The sequence below is a fragment of the Stegodyphus dumicola genome, chromosome 1, assembly GCF_044657685.1.
Source record: "Stegodyphus dumicola isolate Sdum_Otavi_A_Nest chromosome 1, ASM4465768v1".
NCBI classification, from domain to species: domain Eukaryota; kingdom Metazoa; phylum Arthropoda; class Arachnida; order Araneae; family Eresidae; genus Stegodyphus; species Stegodyphus dumicola.
In genome coordinates, this window is record NC_140768.1 from 161,033,583 (window position 1) to 161,057,786 (window position 24,204).

Here is a 24,204-nt window from a genome sequence, read left to right on the forward strand (position 1 = left end):
ATACTAATAAAATTAAATTTAATCCTAGTGTATCATTCTGAGGTCTTCCATAAAAATAATCTTTTCCCATAAAGTATGCAAAAACTCACTTCTTCCCATTAATAGTGTCAGACTTTTATTTTCGTCCCTTTTTCTACCTTTCCGTTTATGATAGACTGCCAGTCACTCTGACTACAAATGACGTCACATTGTTACGTCAGAAGTCAGCCATGCTGGATTCAGAAAGAATTCAGCTGCTCTTCTACGGTGGAACCCACCTTTTCCTCCGAGTGAAAACGATAGTATAATTCATTGGACAACATTCTGGTTTAGTTTTCACGTTTTATTCGACTACAGCAGTTTAAGATTTATCAGGATTTTATAAATTGAGGGGTATCAGTGAGATCTTTTATTGTGAATATTCGAACGCTGACCTCAATTTTTTATACCTTGATTGCTGTTAAGTGAGTAAAGGTTTGTTTTCTCCATACAGTTGCAAAACAATGTTCTTTGTTTACCTTCATTTTGGAATTATAACAGTGCTATAGTTTGATACGTAGCTTAATTATTTATTTATTTAAACAAACACTTGTTTTGAGTCAGTCATTACAATAAACAAGTGCGATAAATTTTCTGAATTGGTGTAGATTGTATATAAACATTCCATGGTTTCATGTTGCCATTCACACCGTTTAAATATTAATTTTTAATGACCCTAATAACTTTCTGTTTTCATCGTTTCTTAATATGAACGGGAAATTTCTTAATAATATGGATGCTTTTCTATGACTTAAAGATATAAATGTTTGATCACAGTGCTTTAGAAAATAACGTTTATTACTCATTTATTTAAAATGCAATTATATAGTTCTTATTTTATCAAATTAAAAAGTAATTTAGCTGGTGTAAAAGTAAATAAACGACTGATGATATTGTTAGAATTAAAAGCAGCAGTAATTTAAAGTGTAAAATTTAGCGCAATGAGATGCAATATTAAGAATGTAACGTATCGATGTTATTATGAACTCGTGCAAAATGATTCAGTAAGCAGAAAAAGTTACATTCTATAAGAATTTTAATTAATAAAAACAGTTTTAGATGAATTTCAAGAGTAGCGTTTTTGTTTTCATTTTTATTCGAAATGTTAAATGCATTTGTGATAGTATAAATTCTTTTCTGAATTTAAAAATGAAAATGGCATCAAGACCAATAGATCAAGACAATTATGTTCTTACGTCTCTCATGCTGTAATGTGCAAACGTTTGGAAAATGTCTAAAATTTTAATATATAAAATTTTAATTTTTAAAAATTCTTTGAAATCCAAATTCCATAAATATTCGGAGAAAATAAAAAATCCAGAAATATTATAAATATATTCCTGTGATATAACTAGATGCTACGTCTTACAAACAATTCACAAACACATTATTAGTGGATTTGAAAGCGTTTGCAATCCATAGACATATTTTGCAAAGAAAGCTAATACATTTTAATGATAAATTGAGCTGATTTACTGAATTATAAATTTTGCGAAAAATGTTAGGATAAATTGTCGTGTACCTGAAACTAAAATACAACTATTTGTGCAGAACTCAAAGTATGTAGTATTTTACTTGTAAAAATGCAGTTGACTATAGTGTGGACCACTGGCTTAAAAACAGGAAGAGATACTAATAACTAAATATAGTAGTAAGAAAAAAGGAACTATGTATAGTTTATAAACGGATATTTGTCACCGTAATATTTAAATTTTAATATTAATATTATTCTAGTTTTTTCTAAATAATTCAGATAATTATTAAGATTATTCAGATAATTATTAAGATTATTCAGATTCAGATATTTGCATTAGTAATTAAGTTACTCAGCAAATTTTGAAAATGAATTGAAATAGAACTGCCGTGCATTAGATAACAATTAACAAGACTTTGAAAACTGCTGTATCAAAGCCACATTTAAACAGCTAAACACTTAATGACAAAGTATAAATTGTCTCCCTAATTATACCAACAAATTATATCAAATCTGAGTATATTAAACAAACAGTAGATCTTTATTTTTTAATTAAATTTGAAAAAAGTCTTATACTCCAAATATATTCTATTGAAAAGAAACCATACTCTTTACAATTATTTTAAATATTTGTGTAAAAAAATTATAGTGAGAAAATAATGTAGATTTCGAAAAGTATATTTTTATTGCTGCTTATTACAGTTACGTTTATTGTTTACACTGAGATAAAAACTGTGGGTTTAAATTTAAAAGAGGTGTGTTTATGGACTTCTAAAACAGTCGTTTCATTTGAAAGCAGATTTGAAACAACGAATGCTAAAGACTCTATTGCTACATGAAGATGAGTTTCTTTCGGTATGACCACTGAAATGTTATAATAACGTATTGCACTGTAGAATAAAAAAGGCTTTTATGTCGTCGAAAAATTGAAAAAAAAATATCAATAAATAATTCATTATTTAATCGTGTGATTGTTATGTCAGTTATGTAGGCATGTCTTTCTTAAAGGATTTTTGGTTAAAACACTTACTGTATGTGATGTCAGTAGCAATACCTATGTATGTTAAGGGCATCAAAAGATTTTCCTGCTTAAAATAAACTATAAAAGAAGTATCGAATGCATTAATTAAAGATTTGATTGCATTTCTTTTTTATGAATCCTTCTAAATTATTTTACTCCAAGAATAACTTGCTGAATTTGCTAATCAGAAAGGTAAGGAGCAAGAATCCGGTTGAAGTGGTCGAATGATAACCTTCCAAACACCCCTGCTGAGAAAGTAAGCGGTTCCAGCGCGAGTTCCAAAAGAGTGATCAGGGGTGCATGGGATCGATCTTCAGCGCGCTGCCATGAGGGCGCTGCCGATGCGTAATCTTGCAGCATCTCCGCTTGGAAGATCCCCGGTTAGGCACAGAGCCAAGTCCAAACGACAGGGCTTCTAACCATTCCTGAAGCCAGCCTGGTCGCTTCTTACTCCGCATCACCTGCTCTTCCGCATCTCTTTTGGATTGGGAGAGGCAGCGATCTTTCCCCACGTTTTTCTCCTTTTGGGGACAATGCTGATTGGATGATTGATATGGAGAATCATTGACCGGGACCGTCGTTGAACACGCTTTTCCATCAGAAGTTCCGCTTGGAATTTGTTATACATGTCTAGATAACGAAGAGGTGTTTTACTACCCTTTGCATCATTTTTAGCAAGGAGCAGCTGACGTAAAGGTGTGTAAATATACTCCAAATGTGAGTAGACCTTTCGATGCCAGAATTAAAGATGAAAAAGATTTGTCTGATTCAAAAATAATATTCCACCGATACTGGAAATTTATAACAATTAATAAAACCAGAAAAAAATTAACTCTAGTTGTTGCTGTCGTTTGTAGTTCCATTATGCTTATATGTTAAAATATTCCTAGCGTTGGTATACTATTTAAACGCCTTTCAAACTTAATATCCGAGTCTCCTTATCACCGCATAATTTATTAAAAATATTAAAATTCGTAGATTCTATAGATTTCTAACAGTACATTGAAAATCATTGAGTAACAGCACCTGGTGGAAGCACTTAAAAATTGCAAAGTATATTTGGTGCTTATATAATTTTAGAATGTTGTATGAATTATAAAATGGCATATAATCGTTGTGACTGCAACTCTTAGAGTGTGTTAGATATTTGCCAATATTAAATCGAAATTGTGAAAAAGAACCCAAAATTGAACTATGGCTGAAGAAGGCAAGAAATTTGAAGTGACGGAAGCGAAGACCCCGGATGATTCTACTATAAGTCCTATGTCACCAACATCGTACACCTTAAGTGACAATGACAGGACAACGGACAGACTGCTAGGTAAGATATTTACATTTATATATATTTCATATAAAACGTATTTTTAAAGAATAAATATTTATGTAGAATTAAATGTTTTAAAGAATTCAATTAACTAATCAAATATTATGAATGCATGTTGATAATTTTTGAACTGCTTCACAGCTGATTGGTTTCAAGAAATTCAATACGTCGTAATATTCAGTTTTCTATATATTTTCTGACGAATTTATAACATCATATCTATATATATAAGAGAAGAATGTTAGTGTGTCTGTTCGCGATTAGCTCAATCACTATTATAGCTATCGTCACAAAATTTCTACCATTCTTTTCTAGGCCCTGTAAAAGGTCAACGTTCACTTTTCCCCCTAAAACAAATTGTTAAATCAGAGATATTAATTAAAACCTCTGAAAACGCCCATTTTCGCCCTCATTTTACCGAGTGGCAACAGTCTTGCACGCTGGAGATAAAACTCTGCTTTATTTCAAGAACTGTTGCCACTGCTCGCTTTCAAATCGTAGAGTCTGTAAATAAAATATTTCTAAGTTTTACAATAAAATAAAAATAGCATTGCCAAACATTAAATACATTATTCCCGATCCCAAAAATTCTTGGGAAGCCATTTCGACTGTTCCCATCTTCTTACGACTTTAATCAGCCGAAATATTAATTAAAAACTCTGAAAGCTCTAATTTTCGCCCTCATTTTTCCGAGTGGCAACAGTCTCGCGCGTTGGAGTAAGACAAAATATGTGTATGTAAAGAATGTCTGTTTGTACGTTGTTGTTATCTGATTAATTATGATTTATTTTTTGCCACATTTAATCGACTAAAATTGAATATAGGTGAAATATTGGATAGAACATGAGCTTTTACGACCATTTGATTAGAAAGATGAAAATCATTAAAAGAACTGCTTCCCATTGTTGCTGATATAATGAGAAAGAATTAGTTTATCTGATTAATTATGATATATTTTTTGCCACATTTAATCGACTAAAATTGAATATAGGTGAAATATTGGATAGAACTTGAGCTTTCACGACCATTTGATTAGAAAGATGAGAGTCATTAAAAGAACTGCTTCCCATTGTTGCTGATATAATGAGAGAGAATTAGTTTATTTCTCTATCGAAATTCTTATGTGGGCTCCATATCGCATCAGACTGAAACATGTATGAGTATAAGTGGTATTTTTGCATAGTTATTAGAGAAGGATTACGGCAGTATCGTTCTCTCTGTTGTTAGATACATTACTCTCAATCTAACTTAACTGGTATCGGGTACTACCGCTAGTATTAGAACGAGGCGTTTTCTTTGAAAACGGTGCAAGTCCATTTTATATTTTATGGCGATATTTAAGGGTTTGTATTGCAAAATATATATGTTAATACTTTCATTTTATATTTCTTAAATATTAAATTTATTAAAATTTATAATATGATCGTTTTCAAAGTATTAATTAAACGAAATTTATACTTTTGATGACTTCAAATGAATTTGCACCACTTTCAGAGTCAACAAAGTGTGAAATTCATATGTTAATGAAATATTAAATATAGGATTTCAATTGAATCGAACACATTTTTATGATAGTTTTATTAAATATGTTAAAAAACAAAATAAAAGACTATTTCAATATGTGTTCAGGTTATTTAAAATTTAACATTTAAAATTGCTTAAATTATAACTTTATAGTAAATATGTGCAGTTTTTAATTTTTATCATCATGAGAAAATTTTTGAAAACGGTCATGATGTATTGGATGAATATAAAATCATAGATCCATCATATCATTGAATAATCTGATTAAAATATACAAGAAAAAAAAGAGGTCTGTGGTTCGATTCCCGGCGAAGGCGGTTGCTAATTTTTTCATCTCTCCGGTTTCCAAAAATATACCTAATGTCTCTACAAAGTAAAGGAAATATTATAATCGCGAGAAATTTCGGGCAGCATATTTCAACAAAAATATCCATTTTGACCGCTCTCGAATCCATTTGTACGATGTTTTTGCGTGACATCTGTACGTACGGGCAGAATAAAGGAATCTTTTTCCAAAACATAATATAAAATGGGTTCAGAACAGTTTTTGTATTTCTCGTGACTTAAACACAATTAGCCTTGGAACGCTGAAATTTTGTGTATGGGACATTTATAACATGTATTTGTGTACCTCCCTTTTCGGTTGCAATCGGCACAACAAAATTGAGCTCAATGTTTTATTCTTATTTGTTGATTAATTGTTCATTTTTCCCTTTAAAAGTGATTGAATTATGTTGTTCTTATGTTCCGGTTAACGTTTTTATGTCTTTAGCTAATCTGCATGCAATAGTAGTAGAATTATCAATAATTTAAAGGTTTAAGGGGTGTTAAATTTATCGAGACAGCCGTTAGTTAACATTTGAAATTCTTAATAGAATAGTGAATTCAGTTTATGCACCAACTTCAGTGTCTTTTTGCCGAGTGGAACCAAAATTAAATTTTCACCATAAGTCTTCCTGCCCTCTAACCGAATAGCTTATTTTGGCGTAGAAACTCTAATTTTAATTGTAAAAATGGGTATTTTTACTTCCTTGTACGAAGTAGAGGAAGTATTGTAATCATGAAAAATTCCCGGTACCATATATTTCAACGAAAATATCCATTTTGACTGGTATGGAATGTAATTTAATGATGTTTTGGCGTGACATCTGTACGTAAGGATAGAGTAAAGGACTCTTTTCACCCAAACGAATTATAAAACTGATTTAAAATGGATTCAGAAGATATTTTTTCGTGGAGTCTGTACGTACGCACGTGCATACGTATGTACGTATCCTGCATAATTCAAGACCGAATAGCCTCTATACGTTGAAATTTTGTATAATGGACTGCTGTAACACGTAGATGTGCACCTCTCGTTTTGGTGGCCATCGGTTGCATAAAAAAAAGTTTTAAATATATGTATGTATATATCCACTCTGTTAATTCGGCTCAGTGAGCTCAATTTCTTTATTCTTATATGTTTCTAAATTGTGTAATTTTTGCTTTAAAAATGATTGAATTATGTTCTTCTCTTCCGGTTAAGGGTTTTATGCGTTTAGCTAACCTGCATATTACAGGTGTTAAATTATCAACAATTTAAAAGTTATTTAATTGCGGCTAAGCCTAATTTTTATTCCATGGAAGCCATGTTTGTTTGTATTTGAACCTTGGCAGAATAGTGGCTTCGTTGACAGTTTAGAGAAACTAAGCTTCGCAACAGCAAAGTAACGTGTTCTTTTGTTATTTCGAATTAAATCATCCATTTTGGAATTATGATTTAATTTATTAAACTATCCCATATATATTGACTCAGCATAGAATCTACAAAAAATTAAGTCAGTTTTTGCGCCTTCAGTGTCTTTTTGCCAAGTGAGACCAAAAGTAAGCTTTCAGTTTTGTGCACCGAAAAAATCCGCCTTGTGGCTCGCTGACCGAGTTTGCTTGTTTTTGCGTAAAAACTCTAATTTTAATTCTTAAAAAAATGTTTAATTGCTTCAACTGTATTTTGTGTTTTAAATTTTTAATGCAGATAGTTTGTATTTTTATATATTTTTGCCTTGTTGCGAAATGAAAACTGAATTAATTGAATGAGAAATATATCTAATGAAATTCGAGGAAATACGTTTAAGTGCAGTGTAGCAAAAAATGTGTGTAATATAATGGGCCGTACAAGAAATTCATGTATCTACATCAAGTATTATCTATTTAAATCTACGAAAAAAAATTGAAAAATGAAAATTAACAGGAATTTTACTTTGTGGCATAGAAGGGAACTGAAATTATCTGGATACATTATTCTCAGCGGTTTAGAACAGCGTTCATGAAATTCATAATCTATGGACCTTGCGAGTCATGTGAAATAAAATCTATGTTATCCGATCCGTCTGCAATTTTCCTAATATAAAATATTTACATTGAGGTAAAAGGATCTGTCTGCTGAATCGCCGATGCAGTCTTACGAGAAACTATCGACACTTCCAAATATTGTTGTGACGGTACCTGCAAGAGTTTCATCTTCCCTCTACGAATCAATAAAGCTGATAAATGATCCCCGTCCATAAAGACATTTTTTCTTTATCATCCCTCTTACCATCTGCTTCATACTTTGTTGAGAGATAAGCGTAGTGTATGAGTTGCGAGCGAATCTTGGGTGGAATCTCAAGAGTCTATATAACGTTAATGTATTCGGAGTAAACGCTGTATTAATTAATGCGTTCGCATTTTCCTTGAAGCACTTAAACTATTTTTACTTCCTTGTACGAAGTAAAGGAAGTATTGTAATCGCGAAAAATTCCGCATATCATATTTCAGCGATAATATCCATTTTGACCGCTAGCGAATTCAATACAATTTAACGATGTTTTTGCATGACATCTGTATGTAAGGACAGAATAAAGGACTCATTTTCCCCAAACGAATTATAAAACTGATTTAAAATGCGGTCAGAAGAGATTTTTTCCGTAACGTCTCTACGTACCTACGTATGTATCTCGCATAACTCAAAAACGAGTAGCCTCAGAGCGTTGAAATTTTGTATATAGGACTGCTATAATACGTAGCTGTGCCCCTCCCTTTTTGGTTGCTATTGGCCGCACCAAAGGTATATATAAATATATATATATATATATATGCTATTTATTTTTGTTTTTATTTTGATTGTAGTAATTTTGATTTTGATTTTAGTCTAGATTTAAGATGTTTCGGTATAGTTTAACATATTTTAACACCTTAATGTGTCATTTTGTGCGGACGCGTCAGGAAATTGGAACAGAGAATTGAGACTATTAAAATTTTCCAAGACACTTTGTCTAAATTTAAAAAAAATTTGTAGCGAAAAAGTTTCAATTGTCTGTTTCGGCGAAACGCGTAATGGGGTTAGCTTGATTCGACGTTCAAACAAATTAAATTTCCCTTGAAAAGCCAGTTTGGAAGTCGAGTTGGGCTAATTTACCATTTTCCGCTTACTTTTTTTATCTGATTCTGTTTTTTTTTTTATGTTTTACATGTTTAATGGTTTGATTTTCATATGTATTAATTTTTTAAAACGTGTTGAACGTTTTGGAGCAACAGCTCCTGGTAACTTTTAGGCGAGCTTACTACAATTTTTATATTTTACTTATTTTACAGCATATTGCGCAAGATGTTTTCTAGACCAAATTGGTTTTTCAAAATTGTAATTACTACCTTGCTTGATATCTTATATATATACATATATATATATACAAGGTGTAAAACAAAAAATACGGGTCTGGTCCAGTAAATCGTTGTACTTGCAGAATCAGTTCTCCGTGACATTATCACCTTCAAAGAAGGTCTCTTCAACACTCATACAGTTCTGCTTTCGGTGCTGTTATTAATGGTAACAGTTCTGGAACGAGGTTTTTGGAAGGCCCTTCAGAAGATTCTTCGATTTTGCCTGAACGTCTTCCTCTGAGGTAAAATGTTTTCCCTTTAAGTAAGTTGTTAACTTGAGGAAATTAAAAAAAAAAAAAAAAAACGTCGCACGGAGCCGAACCAGCTGAATAAGGAGGATGCCCGCAGCTTGAAAGATAGGGCCGTGTGAGTAGGTGCATTGTCTTGGTGTAACAGTCGTCCATCACTCTACAACTGTGGCCTTTTTTTCTCCTACTTTTTTTCGAGAAGTATATTTAGTACTTCTCGTAGTAGTGTTGATTAAAATTCTGACGCCATCAATCATGATGAACGTGCTGGGCGTCCAAAGGGACGTCCCGTTGACAGTTGACAGCAGAATCTGGACACCGTGCGGCTTACTTAGACTATTCGGGTCTAGTTCAGGTTCCGCAACTATCCGGGGCAACACCTCATGGGCCCTATAAGGGCATACATTGATCCTGTATACATGCTTACATAGTTCATAATATATGCTTATAGTTACATAGTTCATAATATATGCTTACATAGTTACATAGTTCATAGCACATACTTATATACAAGTAGTTCATAATACATAAATCTTTCATAATACGTGCTTACATAGTTCATAGTTGCTTACAAAGTTCATAATATACTGAGTCTGTTACATAATACATATAATACATACATAGTTCATAATAATTTTCATTGGCCATAATACATAAATGTTTCGTAATATATACAGTGGGCCGTAATACATACATGTTTCATAATATATATACAGTAAAAAAAAGTAAAAAAAAAAAAAAGAGAGAGATTGACAGGGAACTATTCCACACTGCTCAAATCTGTTCCCAATTCCTCCAGTTTCAGCATTATCTTGCATATTTTGATGCGAAATGCTGGCTGTTTGATCAGATAACGCTTCATCATTTTTCATCTAGACATTTTTCCGGCAGAATGGAGTTGCACTTGTTCACTCAATGATGCAGTACTCCCTACTGGCGGGGTCGGTTAAGTCAAAACTGGCCGCATGGATAGAGGAGGTGTGTAGCATGACGTCACCAAAACAGTTGTTGCCAACTCCACTCTGTTTTAAAGCTACGCAGTTAGTCTCGTTTTTTGTGTCACATCTGGTATATATATATATATATATATGTATGTATTACAGTCTGTTAACTCGGGCTCAGTTTCTTTCTATTCTTATATGTAGGTAAATTGCGCAATTTTTGCTTTAAAAATGTTTGAATTATGTTGTCCTTATATTCTGGTTAATATATCTATGCCGTTAGTTAATCTGTATGGGAAATTTGTAGAATTATCAATAATTTAAAAGTTGCTAAAGTGCGGCTAAGCCTAATTTTTTGATACCATAGCGGCCATATTCGTTTACATTTGAAACTTAACATAATAGTGAATTCAGCTTCAGCACATTCAGTGTCTTTTTGCCGAGTGGGACAAAAATTAAACTTTCATTTTCGTGCACCGAAAAATCTGCCTTGTTGCCTGCTGCCCGAATTGCTTGTTTTTGCATAGTTTGGTATTTTATTTTTTGTATATTTTTTTCAATTTTTAATGAAGATCTTTTAAGGTTTTATGCATTTTTGTTTTGCCAGGAACTGAGAACGGAATTAATTAAATGAGAAATGTATCTCTAATGAATTTCGAGGAAATACGCTTAAATCGTACACTGAAATATTTTCTTAAAATTTTATTAATAAAATTATGGTTATTATGTCTCTTCTTTTATGCATTTCTATGGCGTTTAAAAAAATCGTTTGGCTTTATTCTATTTACTTCGTTATAATTTAATTAATATTTAAACAATTTGTCGTAGTCGTAAGAAAATAACAAATATCACTCGAAAATGGTTCACTTTTCATCATAAGAATGGAAAAAAGATCCGAGATATCGCTAAATGAGTGAATTTATCCCGTTCCACGGTACAGCGTGTGATAAAAAGCTTTAAAGAAGAAAAGTGAATTATTCTCTGTGTGAAACATCTGCAGTTTCAGATAATATGGTCTTCAGTAAAGCGGGTTATTTTAGAGAAGTGATATTAAATACCTATAATTATTAATTTTCTTCGAACATGCAGATTAACTAAACCCATAAAACTTTAACCGGAACGTAAGAACAACATAATTGAATCCCTCTCTTTTAAAGCAAAAAATGCACAATTTACCAACATATAAGAATAAAAACCCAAGTTCACCTATCCGAGTAACAGAATGGGAATATATATGTATATTGATAGATAGATATGTCTGGTGCATCCGATTGCAGCGAAAGCGGGAGGTGCACAACTAGCTGTTATAGCAGTCCCATATATAAAACTTCAACATTTCAGGACTATTCGTTTTTGAATACTGCGAGATACATATATATATACGTACGTACGTACGTACGCATTGACCAAATATTCTCTTCTGAATCCCTTTTAAATCTTTTTACAATGCAATATGAAAACAAGAAACTTTTATTTTGTTCATACGTACAGATGTCCTGCAAAACCTGCGTTCAAATGTATTCGTGAGCGGTCAAAATGGATATTTTCGCTCAGATATGATACCCGGAATGTTTCACGATTCTGATATTTCCTTTACTTCGTACAAGGAAATAAAAAATGCAAACGTAAATTCAAAAAATGAATGTATTCTTAATTACTAATGAAGAATCGTCTTATTTTTCATTTCAACAGTCCTTAGCTTTATTTTAACGCTATCTCCTACTATAAGCAGAAGAGAACGGTAGTTTTAAATGTTTCCCCATCAGAAATACGCCTGCTATGCATTGTTTGCATACTCGCTTTGTCAGCAGTTCACTAATTTTATAAAGCGCTTTTTGTTCAAAGAGAAATTGAAAAGATGTGTTCTATTGCCGGTTACTTAATAGAATTCTTAAGTATCTCATGATTTAATATATAGCATTTGTGTATTCTTTCAGAGCAATTCTTTTTATACATACTGAAGGTAAATTCATAGCATTTAGTCATACTTAATACAATTCATGCTACTCAAGTTCAATTTGTAACTATGAGTTTTTTCAAGTCAAAGTACTTAGCTGCAATTAAGTATACACCTTGCACAAAAAAAAAAAAATTAAATATTTGAAAGGTTTCAGATTTAAAATTACGTCCAAAGGGGCTTTTTTTAACGTTTTGTATGTTACCTTTATTTATTAAATATCATGTTCTTTGCACTTAAACTATAAAATTCAGTTCAACAGCAATGTCGCAAAATAATTTTAAAATGAGCTTATCTTTAGAATTTCCGATACACAGTTCTGCGCGCTGGAGATAAAAAAGGTCCCCCCCCCCGTAGAGTGTTGCCATGGCTCACTTTTAATTCGTTGAGTTTGTTGGTCAAAAATTCGTTAAAGTTTTACAAAATATGAAATCGATAATAAAACAAATTCCAAATTTCAAATTTGGTCTTCCACATGCCCATATTCGTAAGAAAATTACGTCATTCAAAATTCGATGGCTCTATGTACCGTTGTTTTCTCACAATGCGGGATAAATACATACACTTATGCAGATTTTTCATTATTTAATTTCCTCAAATGTAATGCAGGACTCTAACATTTGGTGGCAAAAGTTTGAAAAGTGAAACGGGCATTTAAAGTGAACCAATGCAAAACGAAAACTAGAGTCTTTCAGGGAAAGCCCATTTGGACTAAAAATCTGAAAGATTTCAGATTTTGAATTACGTCCAAAGGGAAAAAAGGGAAAGTTTTTTTAACGTTTTGTGTGTTACCTTTATTTATTAAATATCATGTTCTACGTATTCAAGCTATAAAATTCAGTTCAATAGCAATATCGCAAATTAATTTTAAAATGAGCATATATTTAGAATTTCCGATACAGAGTTTCGCGCGCTGGAGAAATTTTTTTTTAAATTTCGTACAGTGTTGCCATCACTGTGTTTGAAATCGTTTAGCTTTTTAATCAAAAATTTGTTGAAGTGTTACAAAATCTGAAATCGATAATAAAACAAATTTCAAATTCAAATTAGGGCTTCAACGTGCCCATACTCTATGGGAGATTACCTTATTCAAATTTGATGGCTCTAGGTACCGTTGTGTTATTACCATGCGAGAAACATACATACATACATTGATGCAGATTCTTCAATATTTAAATTCTTTAAATATAAGACAAGGCGATAATATATGGTGGCGACGATTTGAAAAGTGATACAACCTTTTGGAATTTACGACTCAAAATGCCAAAACGAAATTAATAGTCCTTCAGGGCAGATTGCCACTTTAGTACTTTTTTTTAAAAAAAATAGGACAATTCTATTTCTTCCGTTCTACTGGACTGATTGTTGAAATTTAACTTTCGTTTTTCATGTCTCGAAAGCACGAATTAGGATATGTTAGATTTATATATAGCATTAATGTAACATATGTATTTTGACACCAAATTCGGACTTTTCTAGAAATAACATACCAATTTTTTTCCATATTTCGATCAGCGATTCTAATGATGCCTAGATATTAAATTTTGTAATTTTTGATGAGAAATTTACGGAGAAATTTGAAAATTAATCTTGGCGCATTTTATTCCAGTTTGCGCCAAAAATAATTCACTTGGCGAACTTCTCAATTTTCCTGCAGATAAATATTGTTTTTCCATATAGTGTATCATTGCTCTCTTTGAAATCGTTGAGTTTGTTAATCAAAAATTCCTTGAAGTTTACCAAAATATCAAATCGATAATAAACCAAATTCCAAATTTAGGCTTCCATATGCCCATGTTCGGGTGGAGATATACGTTATTCAAAATTGGATGGTTCTAAATACCATTATTTTATCAAAATGCGAGAAACATGCATACATTTATGCAGATTTTTCATTATTTAACTTCTTGATATATAATGCAGGATTATAATATTGGGTGGCAACAGTTTGAAGAGTGATACAGCCTTAGAGTAATTTGACGCGAAATCGTAAAACGAAAACAATAGTCCGTCAGGAACAAAGCCCCTTTGGACTAAAACGTATGCTGGTAATTCTGTTTCACGTAAGTATTATTTTAGATATTTATAGCATAAAAATGGATCTTTGACTATTTTTATTATTTTCGTGTTGTAATATTTTTGCAAGTTCTTTTTATTGCTCGTGTGGACTCTGAAAGATAATAGTATAGTAACTACAAAATAGATTACGTGAGAAACAGAGTGGCAAGATTCATGTTTTTTTCGTAATTGTCTGTTCCACAGAGTTGCTAATTCTAATAGCATTAGTAACTGGTAGTAATTGTGTTCTTTGTTACAGTCAATTAATAATGCAAACTACGCCTACTTTCTGCATACAGACATGGGCGTAACGATGAATTCAGTTGTCTTGGATACGCAGTAACAGAACTGTTAGGCTTGGCAGACGAACTAGTCAAACAAGAACATCAGTCTTCTTTCAATTCTGTTATGATACGAAGATGACTTGTTCTTCTTTTTTCTGAGTTATTTTGGGATAAAATCAGATTGTTCTTATCAGGCTGTCAGAAATGGATAGCATGAAATATAATCGTTCCTGCTCATTTTACCACGCAGTTATTAGTTGTTGGTTACGAAAATGTTGGGAGTACGATGTGAGCACAAAGGGAGCTTAATGTAAATGAAATTTGAGCTGTCCGGAAATAAATTAGAAATATTTCTGGTATGATATTTTCTATCATTCTTTAACTCACAGAATCAGAATTTGCATATCAAAACTACCTTCGCACTTAGACATACAGGGTTAATTTATCTTAATTGGCAAATCAATTCACCCAGCGCTAATTTATCGTAACTAACAAATCCATTCACCCAGCGTTAATTTATGTTAATTGACAAATTCATTTACCCAGCGCTAATTTGCCTTAACTGACAAGTCCATTCACCCGGCGTCTTTACAGGATCTTTTCCGCCTTTTTCTTTTATTCAACGTCTAATGGGCCACTGAGGATTAGTCGAGGAGACCCAGTCGCCAAATCCTGGTGGTGAAGAATAATCACCCACTATCCTTTATAGTTCGGGCGCCATTGTTGATTCGTTAGATTTATTTAATGCAGAAGACTTGATTAATAAGGAATGAAGGCATGCTGGAAGGAGGGAGAAAATACCCTATGTACTCTCCCTTTTAAAGGGCGACTGAGGATATCCCCATATCCCAATCGCCAAATCCTGGTGGTGCAGAATCATCATCCACCGCCTTTCAGTTCGGGCGCTAGTGTAGAATCACTAGATTATTTTGAGGCTGGAGCCATGACAAATGAGCAATGCCCTCACCGGGACTCGAAACCGGACCTCTGAAAATGCGCGCCGAGTGGGCTAACCGTTACATCAGGAGGGCATGCTAGAAGGAGGGAGAAAATGCTTAATAACCTTCAGGTTCAATTTTTATAGTTTTCGCACGCAAAGCATCACATATCAGGATTCTAGTTATAGAACCATATCTAATAATTAAAAGCATATCATGCAAAATTACAGCGAATGAGTTTTACAAATATTACCAAATCATTCGATGTGTTAAAGAAACCAGTAATGTACGCTCAAGTTAAAAATATATTTTTAGGCCAAAGGGGCTTTATCCCTGAGGGACTATTGTTTTCTTTTTTGCGATTTTGCATTGAAACACTACAACTGGCTGTATCACTTTTCAAACTGTTGCCATTAAGTATTATGAAGAAATTTAATAATGAAGGATCTGCATCAATGTATGTATGTTTCTCGCATTGTGATAAAACAACGGTACATAGAAGCATCAAATTTTGAATGATGTCATCCTCCTACGAATATGGGCATGTGGAAGCCCAAATTTGAAGTTTGGAATTTGTTTTATTACCAACTTTATATTATTTAAAACTTTAGCGAATTTTTGATTAACAAACTCCATGATTTCAAAGTGAGCAGTGGCAACGTTGTACAGAGAAAAACATGAAAACTATTTTGCGACATTGCTGTTGAACTGAATTTTATGGTTGAAGTGTGTAGAACGTGATATTTAATAAATAAAGGTAACACACAAAACGCTAAAAAGAGGCCGCCTTGAACGTAATTTAAAATCCGAAACCTTTCAGATGTTTTTTTTTTCTGTTTATATAAGTCTCTCCAAACTGTATATTTCTTTAATGCCAGGAAATGTGGAGCAGCAACAGAAACTCGAAACACGGTACTTACTGAAGAAAAAACATGCTGCCGCAAAAAAAGTAATTTTCTAATTTTATCTGCACGTGACAGACAACCTCAGCCTTAAGCTGAGATGCCACCTAGATGTGTCCTTGGCTAAACCTCATCCGTCAAACTCAAACTTAAAGTACAACTGCGTACCTTACGACGCAGCGTTGTTGGGCGTGTACACTTTATCTGGAGTGTATTTAAAGATAGAAGTAATTCATTAGAATTGTAACTGTCAGAGTTAAATAAATAGAAATGTCTTACATAAATAATCATATTTGGTTTAGAAAGGGCAATGGAAGTCTGTGTAATGGATTGTTAAACATTTTATATTTTATAATCATCTATCACCTTGTGTAATTAATTTACAGTGAAATGTCACCAGCAAATTTAATTACATTTGTAATGTCGTCCTAAGTTCTCATGTTATCCAGATTTTTTTCGAAGTTAGTTTTTACTCCCTTGTGCCTAGTAAAGGAAGTATTGTAATCGCGAAGAACTTCAGGTGTCGTATTTCACCGAAAATATCTATTTTGATCGCACTTGAATGCATTTGAACGATGTTTTTGCGTGAAATATGTACGTACAGACAGAATAAAGGACACTTTTTCCCAAATCGGATTGTAAAACGTAATTAAAATGGATTCAGGACATTATTTCGTGACGTCTGTACGTATTTATGTATGTATCTCACATAACTCAAAAACGACTAGCCTTAGAATGATGAAATTTTGTACATAGCAGTGCTATAGCATGCAGTTGTGCACCTCCCTTTTTGGTTGCAATCGGTCGCACGGAAAGTATATAAATATGTATCTACTCCGGTCCAGGTAAACGCATTTTTACTTCCTCTTACGAAGTAAAGGAAGTATTGTAATCTAGAAAAATTTCATATATCATATTTTAAAGAAAATATCCATTTGAAACCGCTCTCGAAACAATTTGAACGATTTTAGTGCGTGATATCTGTACGTACGCTGAGAATAAAGGAGTGTTTTTGCCAAGAAGGATTGTAATTAGATATAAAATGAATTCGGACGAGATTTTTTTCTTCACGTTTGCATGTACATATGAATGTGTCTTGCATAATTCAAGAATCAATAGCCGTAGAATGTTGAAATTTTGTATATAGGACTGCAAAACATCTATTTGTGCACCTCCCTTTTTTGTTGAAATTGGCTGCACCAGTCGTATATAAATATATTGTTGCATGCGTACGGGTTCGTTATGAATTGAATGGACAAGTCCGATGAAAAATGAACAAAAAATAAAAACAAAAGTGCTTACATTTCCTCAGGTATTCGTACAGTATTATAATATCTGAAAGTAGTTATCTTTTAACGACTCAAACGTTCAACAGAACTTAATTCAAAACAGCTAAAGAAAGCTATTCCGCGAATTCGCTACAGTCAACAAGAGCAGTTTTCTAATCCAACTCTTAAAACAACAACAAACTAACTACTAACTAACTGAATTGAGAGGTTTTCCTCCTATTATAAGATTTTAAAACCGCGCGCGAGAATTCTCTAGTACTTTCTCGAAATCAAAAAGACATATTTATTAAATATTACATGCACGCGGTCTTGTATTTTCAATTTTCCGGCTTAGCTCTCTTTTAATATTCGCCACGCGCTGCATTGCGCGAGAAATAAAACCATTTAATTTATAATTGAACTAACATTAACTATTTAAATACCAAATCCGTAACAATATCCACTCTATTACCCGGCTCAGTGATCTCAGTTTCTTTACTCTTATAGGTTTGTAAATTGTACATTTTTTGCTTTAAAACTGATTGACTTATGTTGTTCTTATCTTCCGGTTAAGGTTTTTATGTCTTTAGTAAATCTCTATGCAATGTTTTTAGAATTATCAACAATTTTAAAGTTGTTTAAGGGCCACTAAGCCTAATAATATTTTTGATGGCGGCCATTGCATGTCTACATTTGAAACAGCAGGATAGTGGATGTTGCCTATCTAGAGAAACTTAGCTTCGCAACAACAAAGATAACGCCTTCATTTATTATGGCCAATTAAATCATGCTTAATCCTTTCCGGAATTTTTTCGAGGAAATAAGTGTTTAAGATTTACTTCGTAATTTTTAATACAGATATTTTGAGTTTTTATGTATTTTTGCCTAGTCGCGAAGTGAGAACTGAATTAATTGAATGAGAAATACTCAATCGTCTGTGAAAAACTGTTTATATTTTGTTTTGTTTGCTTAATTTCTTTTATGCATCGTTCTAGCTTTATTACAGTATTTGAATAGAACATGTGGCAACGATTAGTTGATTCTTTAAATGATATGCATTTTGTGCATTCTGAGTTATAATATGAACGAAATATAATACTGTTAAGTGAACCTAGCGCGAGAGTGTCGCTATGGTAAACAAATAGAGTGAATTTTAAAGAATACATTTATTCTACTGTGGTTTATGCGCTGTCGGCGAAGTAGATTTAATTCAGTCCAATACGTTTAAATGAAATGCAAGAAAAAATGCGTATAATTTAATATTCCGTACAAGGAAGTCATGTGGTATACACATGTGGTATACACATTTTTTATATCACTGTAAGATATAGAATTTTTCATTAACAAACTCTACAATTTGAAAGCGAGCAGTGGCAACAACTTTCGAAAGTAGATTTTCATCTCCATCTTGCGAGACTGTTGCCGTTCTGGAAAATGAGGGCGAAAATGATCGTTTTTCCGAGTTTTTAATTATTATCTCTGATTTTAGCTCCTTTTTTAACACAAAAGTGGAAGTCGCCCTTTTCCAGGACCTAGAAAAGAATTGTAGAATGTTTGATGACGATAGCTATAGTAGTGATTAAGTTATTTGCGAACAAATAGACTTTATATATATAGATTCTGAAAAGATCTATATTTTCTCATAAATATTTTCCTTAGTGACAAATAATGTAGGGACGTTCGATAACATCTCCAGTGGGGTATGATGCCTCTAAGAAAAGAGCGTCAAGGATAATTTACCTACTGAATTCGAATGTAAAATTCGCATTCGGTCTAGCCATAAAACTTTACTTCAGAAAGGGTATCGATTTCCAATATTACGTAACACGTTGTTTAAATATTCCAACGAGTAAAATGTTTAAAAGCATTCCGAAGTCGTTAATATTAATAATGGATTAACATTCACGTCCACCCCTAAAATAATGAAATACAAGTACTGTTAACCAGAGAACAGGGGCTCCATTACCTAGCTGACATGATGTCTGCCTTACACGGATTAAAGCCCCTGCCTCCAGAAGCTATTTATTATCACTAAGCAGAATAAGTTTACAGTGGCATACAAGGCCTTCAAGAACACAAGAACATAAGTAACATAGTCATAAAAGACCCTAAAGAAAACATGTTACAAGTAGTACCTATAGCATTCAAACAATAAACCGAGTATACTTTCATAATTTATACTGAAAATACGAAATACTTTCAAAACTGAGTCCAACTAATTTAAATAAAAACTATAGTACAAACAAAATATAATACATCCATTACTGCATTATACACAATTAATATCAATTAGATTCACAAATTCAAGAAGAACCATTCAATTTAGAAAAAAAATTCATAAAGATAAACTAAGACAATAATAAACTGCCAAATAAAATTTTTTCATATGAATTCAGAATTAAGAACCAATAACTTTGATACCTGAACAATATTATCATAAAATACACTGAACCTGAGATATTATTACAATGCAAAACATAAATTTGGTTTAAAAACAAAACCACTCCAAGTAATATAAAAACTCTACATCAGGTTTGCTGGCAACGCGATAGAAATACAGTACAAGAATAATGCCAACATAAATATATGAAAAATTCCGATTCCAAAAACCACATACATTCAAAAATAAGTCAAACATTCAAAAATAATTCAAAGAAAATTATTATAAAATACTGCCTTAAATGCACATTTTACAATATAGAACTCAAGTAAAACCAATGAAATTCACAAAAACAGGTCAACTATTCAATTCAGAAAAGTGCAATTTACTGCTAGTATATATAGAAATTAAGTATTTTAAGGCAAATCCGCTAGTAAATGAGATCTATAAATTGCGCCTTCAAAAGTGGCATGTACATTTAAAAACACTGTAAGAGATTTCTTATTTCATGTTTTGTAAAGCTCTAACTCATCCGCATAATGAAGTAATCAACGAATGAATTGTCTCATAAATATGAGATATATAGCTACCAAAACCATTTTACGTGAGCAAGTGGTAACGCTGTTGTATAAGTAAAAGAAATTCTTAGTTGAGACGAATGTGCTCTTTATTCTGTCCAAACTCCTGATTTCAAAATAAATGAGTGTCGGATTCCATAATGAAATTATTTGTGTATGATTCTGTGATTGATTTTCGTGTATGACAGTCATAAATTTTGAGTTCTTTTTACATGGACTTTATAAATGATTGGTGTAGTTTTATAAATTATTAAATAAAAAAAATATAAAAACCTGAACGCTTTCATATTTTTATATTACACTCAAAAGGGGCGTTTTTTAATGTTTTGTGTGTTACCTTTATTTATTAAATATCATATTCTTTTATTTCCGTACAGTGTTGGCATTGATCACTTTGAAATCGTTGAGTTTGTTAATCGAAAATTCGTTAGAGTGTTACACAATATAAAATCGATAATAAAACAAATTCCAAATTCTGGATTTCAGATGCCAATATTCGGTGGAAGATTATTTTATTAAAAATTGGTGTTTCCTCTGAAGTTGGAGTGGTTTCTCTACGAAATTAAATATCTAATGCAGAAATGATTTTAAGCAGAAATAATTTTAAAAAACGGAAAAATCTGAAAGCTTTCAGATTTTATATTACACTCAAAGGGGCGTTTTTTTAACGTTTTGTGTGTTACCATTATATATTAAATATCATATTCTTCGCACTCAAACCAAAAAATTCGGTTTAACAGCAATATTACAAATCATTTAAAAATAGCCTATCTTAAGAATTTCCGATACACGGGCTCGCGCGCTGCAGATAAAAATATTTTTTCGTACAGTGTTGCCATTGATTGCTTAGAAATTGTTGAGTATTTTAATCAATAACTCGTAAATGCTTTACAAAACGTGAAGTAGGTAATAAAACAAATTCCAAATTTGGGCTTCCAGATGCTCATATTCGAGCGGAGAATTGCATTATTGAAAATTGTATGGCTCTAGGAATCGATGTTTTTTCACAATGCGAGAAACTTACATACATTTATGCAGATTCTTAAATATAATACAGGGCTCTAATATTTACTGGCAACAATTTAAATAGCGATTCGCCGTTTATAGTGAAACGCCACAAAATGCCTAAACGAAATTAATAGCACTTCTTGGTTAACGCACTTTGAGTTAAAAACTTTCTGGTTACTAGTTTTCAAAGCAGCTATATTATTTATTCAGCTGTAAAAGGTTGGAAGTAATTGCTTTTAAAATAAATGAAATATCCCAATTCTTGCAACAGTCACATATTCGAAGATCATAAGGGGTTTAAGGGGGCTCGATTTTCATTCGTTAATTGGAATTTTGGCACTTTGCCCGTTTATTGTAGAGTATAAAACTTAGTAATTGCCCCTTTGGGCTAAAAAATGGCAGTTCTGTGATTTTGAACTAGTGAAATAATGAATATGTTTTAAAGTTTGATTGAGATAGTGAATAGGAATCACATCATTTGGTATTTATTTTATTAAAAAGGCATTTAATTAGAAACTAATTTTTCCGGTACATATTATTTTGCTTAGCATTAACAGTTCGAGATTTTATGCCCACTAACACTATTTATAAATCCGAAATTAAATACGTCAGTTGCTATACAATTTAAAGAACAAATAATTTCAAAATCCGAAGTTATCTTTATTGACTTGTCGTAGAGAATTTTATTGTGAAGAATATCTATATAGTTTCAATATTAAAGTAACTTTTATGTAGCGTAGTGGCATGAAATCCAGGTTTTGGAGTTTATATTGGAAGCACGTAAACCATTGCTCATCAAATTCTGACATCGAATCGTGTTTCCTGAATTTTGCCGAGTCTTGTGTATTCCCAGCTGAATTGTGTGTACACCTTTTCACTTTTCGGAATCCAGGATTTTCGACTGGAGATCTAATTCTTTCCTGCTTGCTCTTTTCTCATCAAATCACAACTCTTATCTGAAATTGACTTAAACATTCTTCACCATTCTGGCGGACAGACACCCATTCTTGGCACATGTTTTGACTTTTGATGAAAAGATTTCAACAAAAGAAATCAACTTTCACATAGGCTTTGAGGAGCATTTTACATTAACACACAAACATTTTCAAATATTTCAACAAAATTACAATACTGTAGATTTATTATTGAGCACCAAAAAAAGTGGGTTAAGCGAATAAATACCAGAAGGGACTTTTTCGTGACCCGTCTGTACGTACTTACGTATATGTATCTCGCATATCTCAAAACCGATAGCTTCAGAACGTTGAAATTTTGTACATAGGATTGCTATAATATGTAGTTGTGCAACTCCCTTTGTGGTTGCAATAGGCCGCACCAAATGTATATAAATATAGTATATATACCCATTCTGTTACTGCGTTCGCGCAGTTCTTTTTAGTCTTATATGTTGGCAAAATGTGCACTTTTTGTTTTAAAAATGATTGAATTATGTTGTTCTTTTGTTCCGATTAAGGTTCTTATGCCATTAGTTAATCTGCATGCGATAGTTGTAGGGTTATCGGCAATTTAAGAGTTGTTTAAGTGCGGCTAGGCCTAATGTTTTTATAACAGCAGCCATATTTGTTTACATTTTAAACTTATCAGAATAGTGAATTACGTCTGTTTCTGCACCTTCAGTGTCTTTTTGCCCAGTGGGACAAAGAGTAAACTTTTAGTTTTGTGCACCGAAATATCTGCCTTCTTGCTCGCTGGCCGAATTGCTCGTTTTTGCGTAGAAACTCTGATTTTAATTGTAAAACCTTGTAGAGACACTAGGATTTTTAGGAGCAGGCAAGATGAAAAACTAGCAATCGCCTTTGCAGGGAATCGAACCACAGACCTCTGGAATACCGGTCCAGCATGCAGAACCACTACACCACGAAGGCACGCTAGGAAAGTGGGATATATACCTAATAACTTTTTTTTAATTGTTTTAATTGTATTTGGTGTCTTATATTTTGCAATTTTTAATAAATATTTTTTGAGGTTTTATGTATTTTTACCGTGCCGCGAAGTGAGAACTGAATTAATGGATTGAAATATATATCTGTATTTAAATTCGAGGAAATTAGTTTAAATGAATTTAAATTCGAGGAAATTAGTTTAAATGAAATGCATGTACTTTAATATTCAGTACAGGGAAGTCCTGTGGTTTCCGCATCAGATTTGTTGTTGAAGTAGATTAATATTTAACTCACTTCTCAGTTCAAGACTGCAGTATATTTAATTCCAAGGAAAATCATTTGACTTTCTGCCGCCAGTATCTCAGCTCGTTAGTAGCAAAGATAGACTCCTTCTTAAAATCTCTCTCACTTGGAAAATTCAATCGTGAGGAGTAACTCACCCACAAGATTTAATCCTTCATAATCAGCAGAGCGCCGATATGTAGACTTAAAGGATTTATCATAGTTGAAAACTTGATTAGTTTCTTGGTTTCGTTCGCGAAATGCTTGACTCCTTCATTTTATGATCTGCGGATTAGTGAAACTCTAGGATTAATTGCGGTGTGCCTAGGTTTAATCGTTTAAGTAATTGAGAAACATAAACTAAAATTATGTTTTGTAGGGTAATGCTGTCAAATAGGATCAAAAAGTCCGGAGATTTTA

At 32.5% G+C, this 24,204-nt stretch overlaps 1 protein-coding gene across 2 annotated transcripts in view; it reads left to right on the top strand.

Annotated features, from left to right (window-relative positions):
• The first annotated feature begins 288 nt into the window (after positions 1 to 288).
• LOC118205151 (solute carrier family 12 member 7-like) overlaps positions 289 to 24,204 on the top strand; it is a 430,643-nt gene continuing 406,727 nt past the window's right edge. Inside the window, exons 1-2 of one of the 2 annotated variants that reach the window (XM_085822721.1) lie at positions 289 to 443; positions 2,702 to 3,834. In XM_085822721.1, coding sequence (XP_085678847.1) covers positions 3,708 to 3,834 — 127 coding nt within the window. In that variant the 5' untranslated portion in view covers positions 289 to 443; positions 2,702 to 3,707. Of the gene's footprint in view, positions 444 to 2,600; positions 3,835 to 24,204 lie in introns of those variants that run through there. The other variant, XM_085822719.1, reaches the window with a different exon arrangement.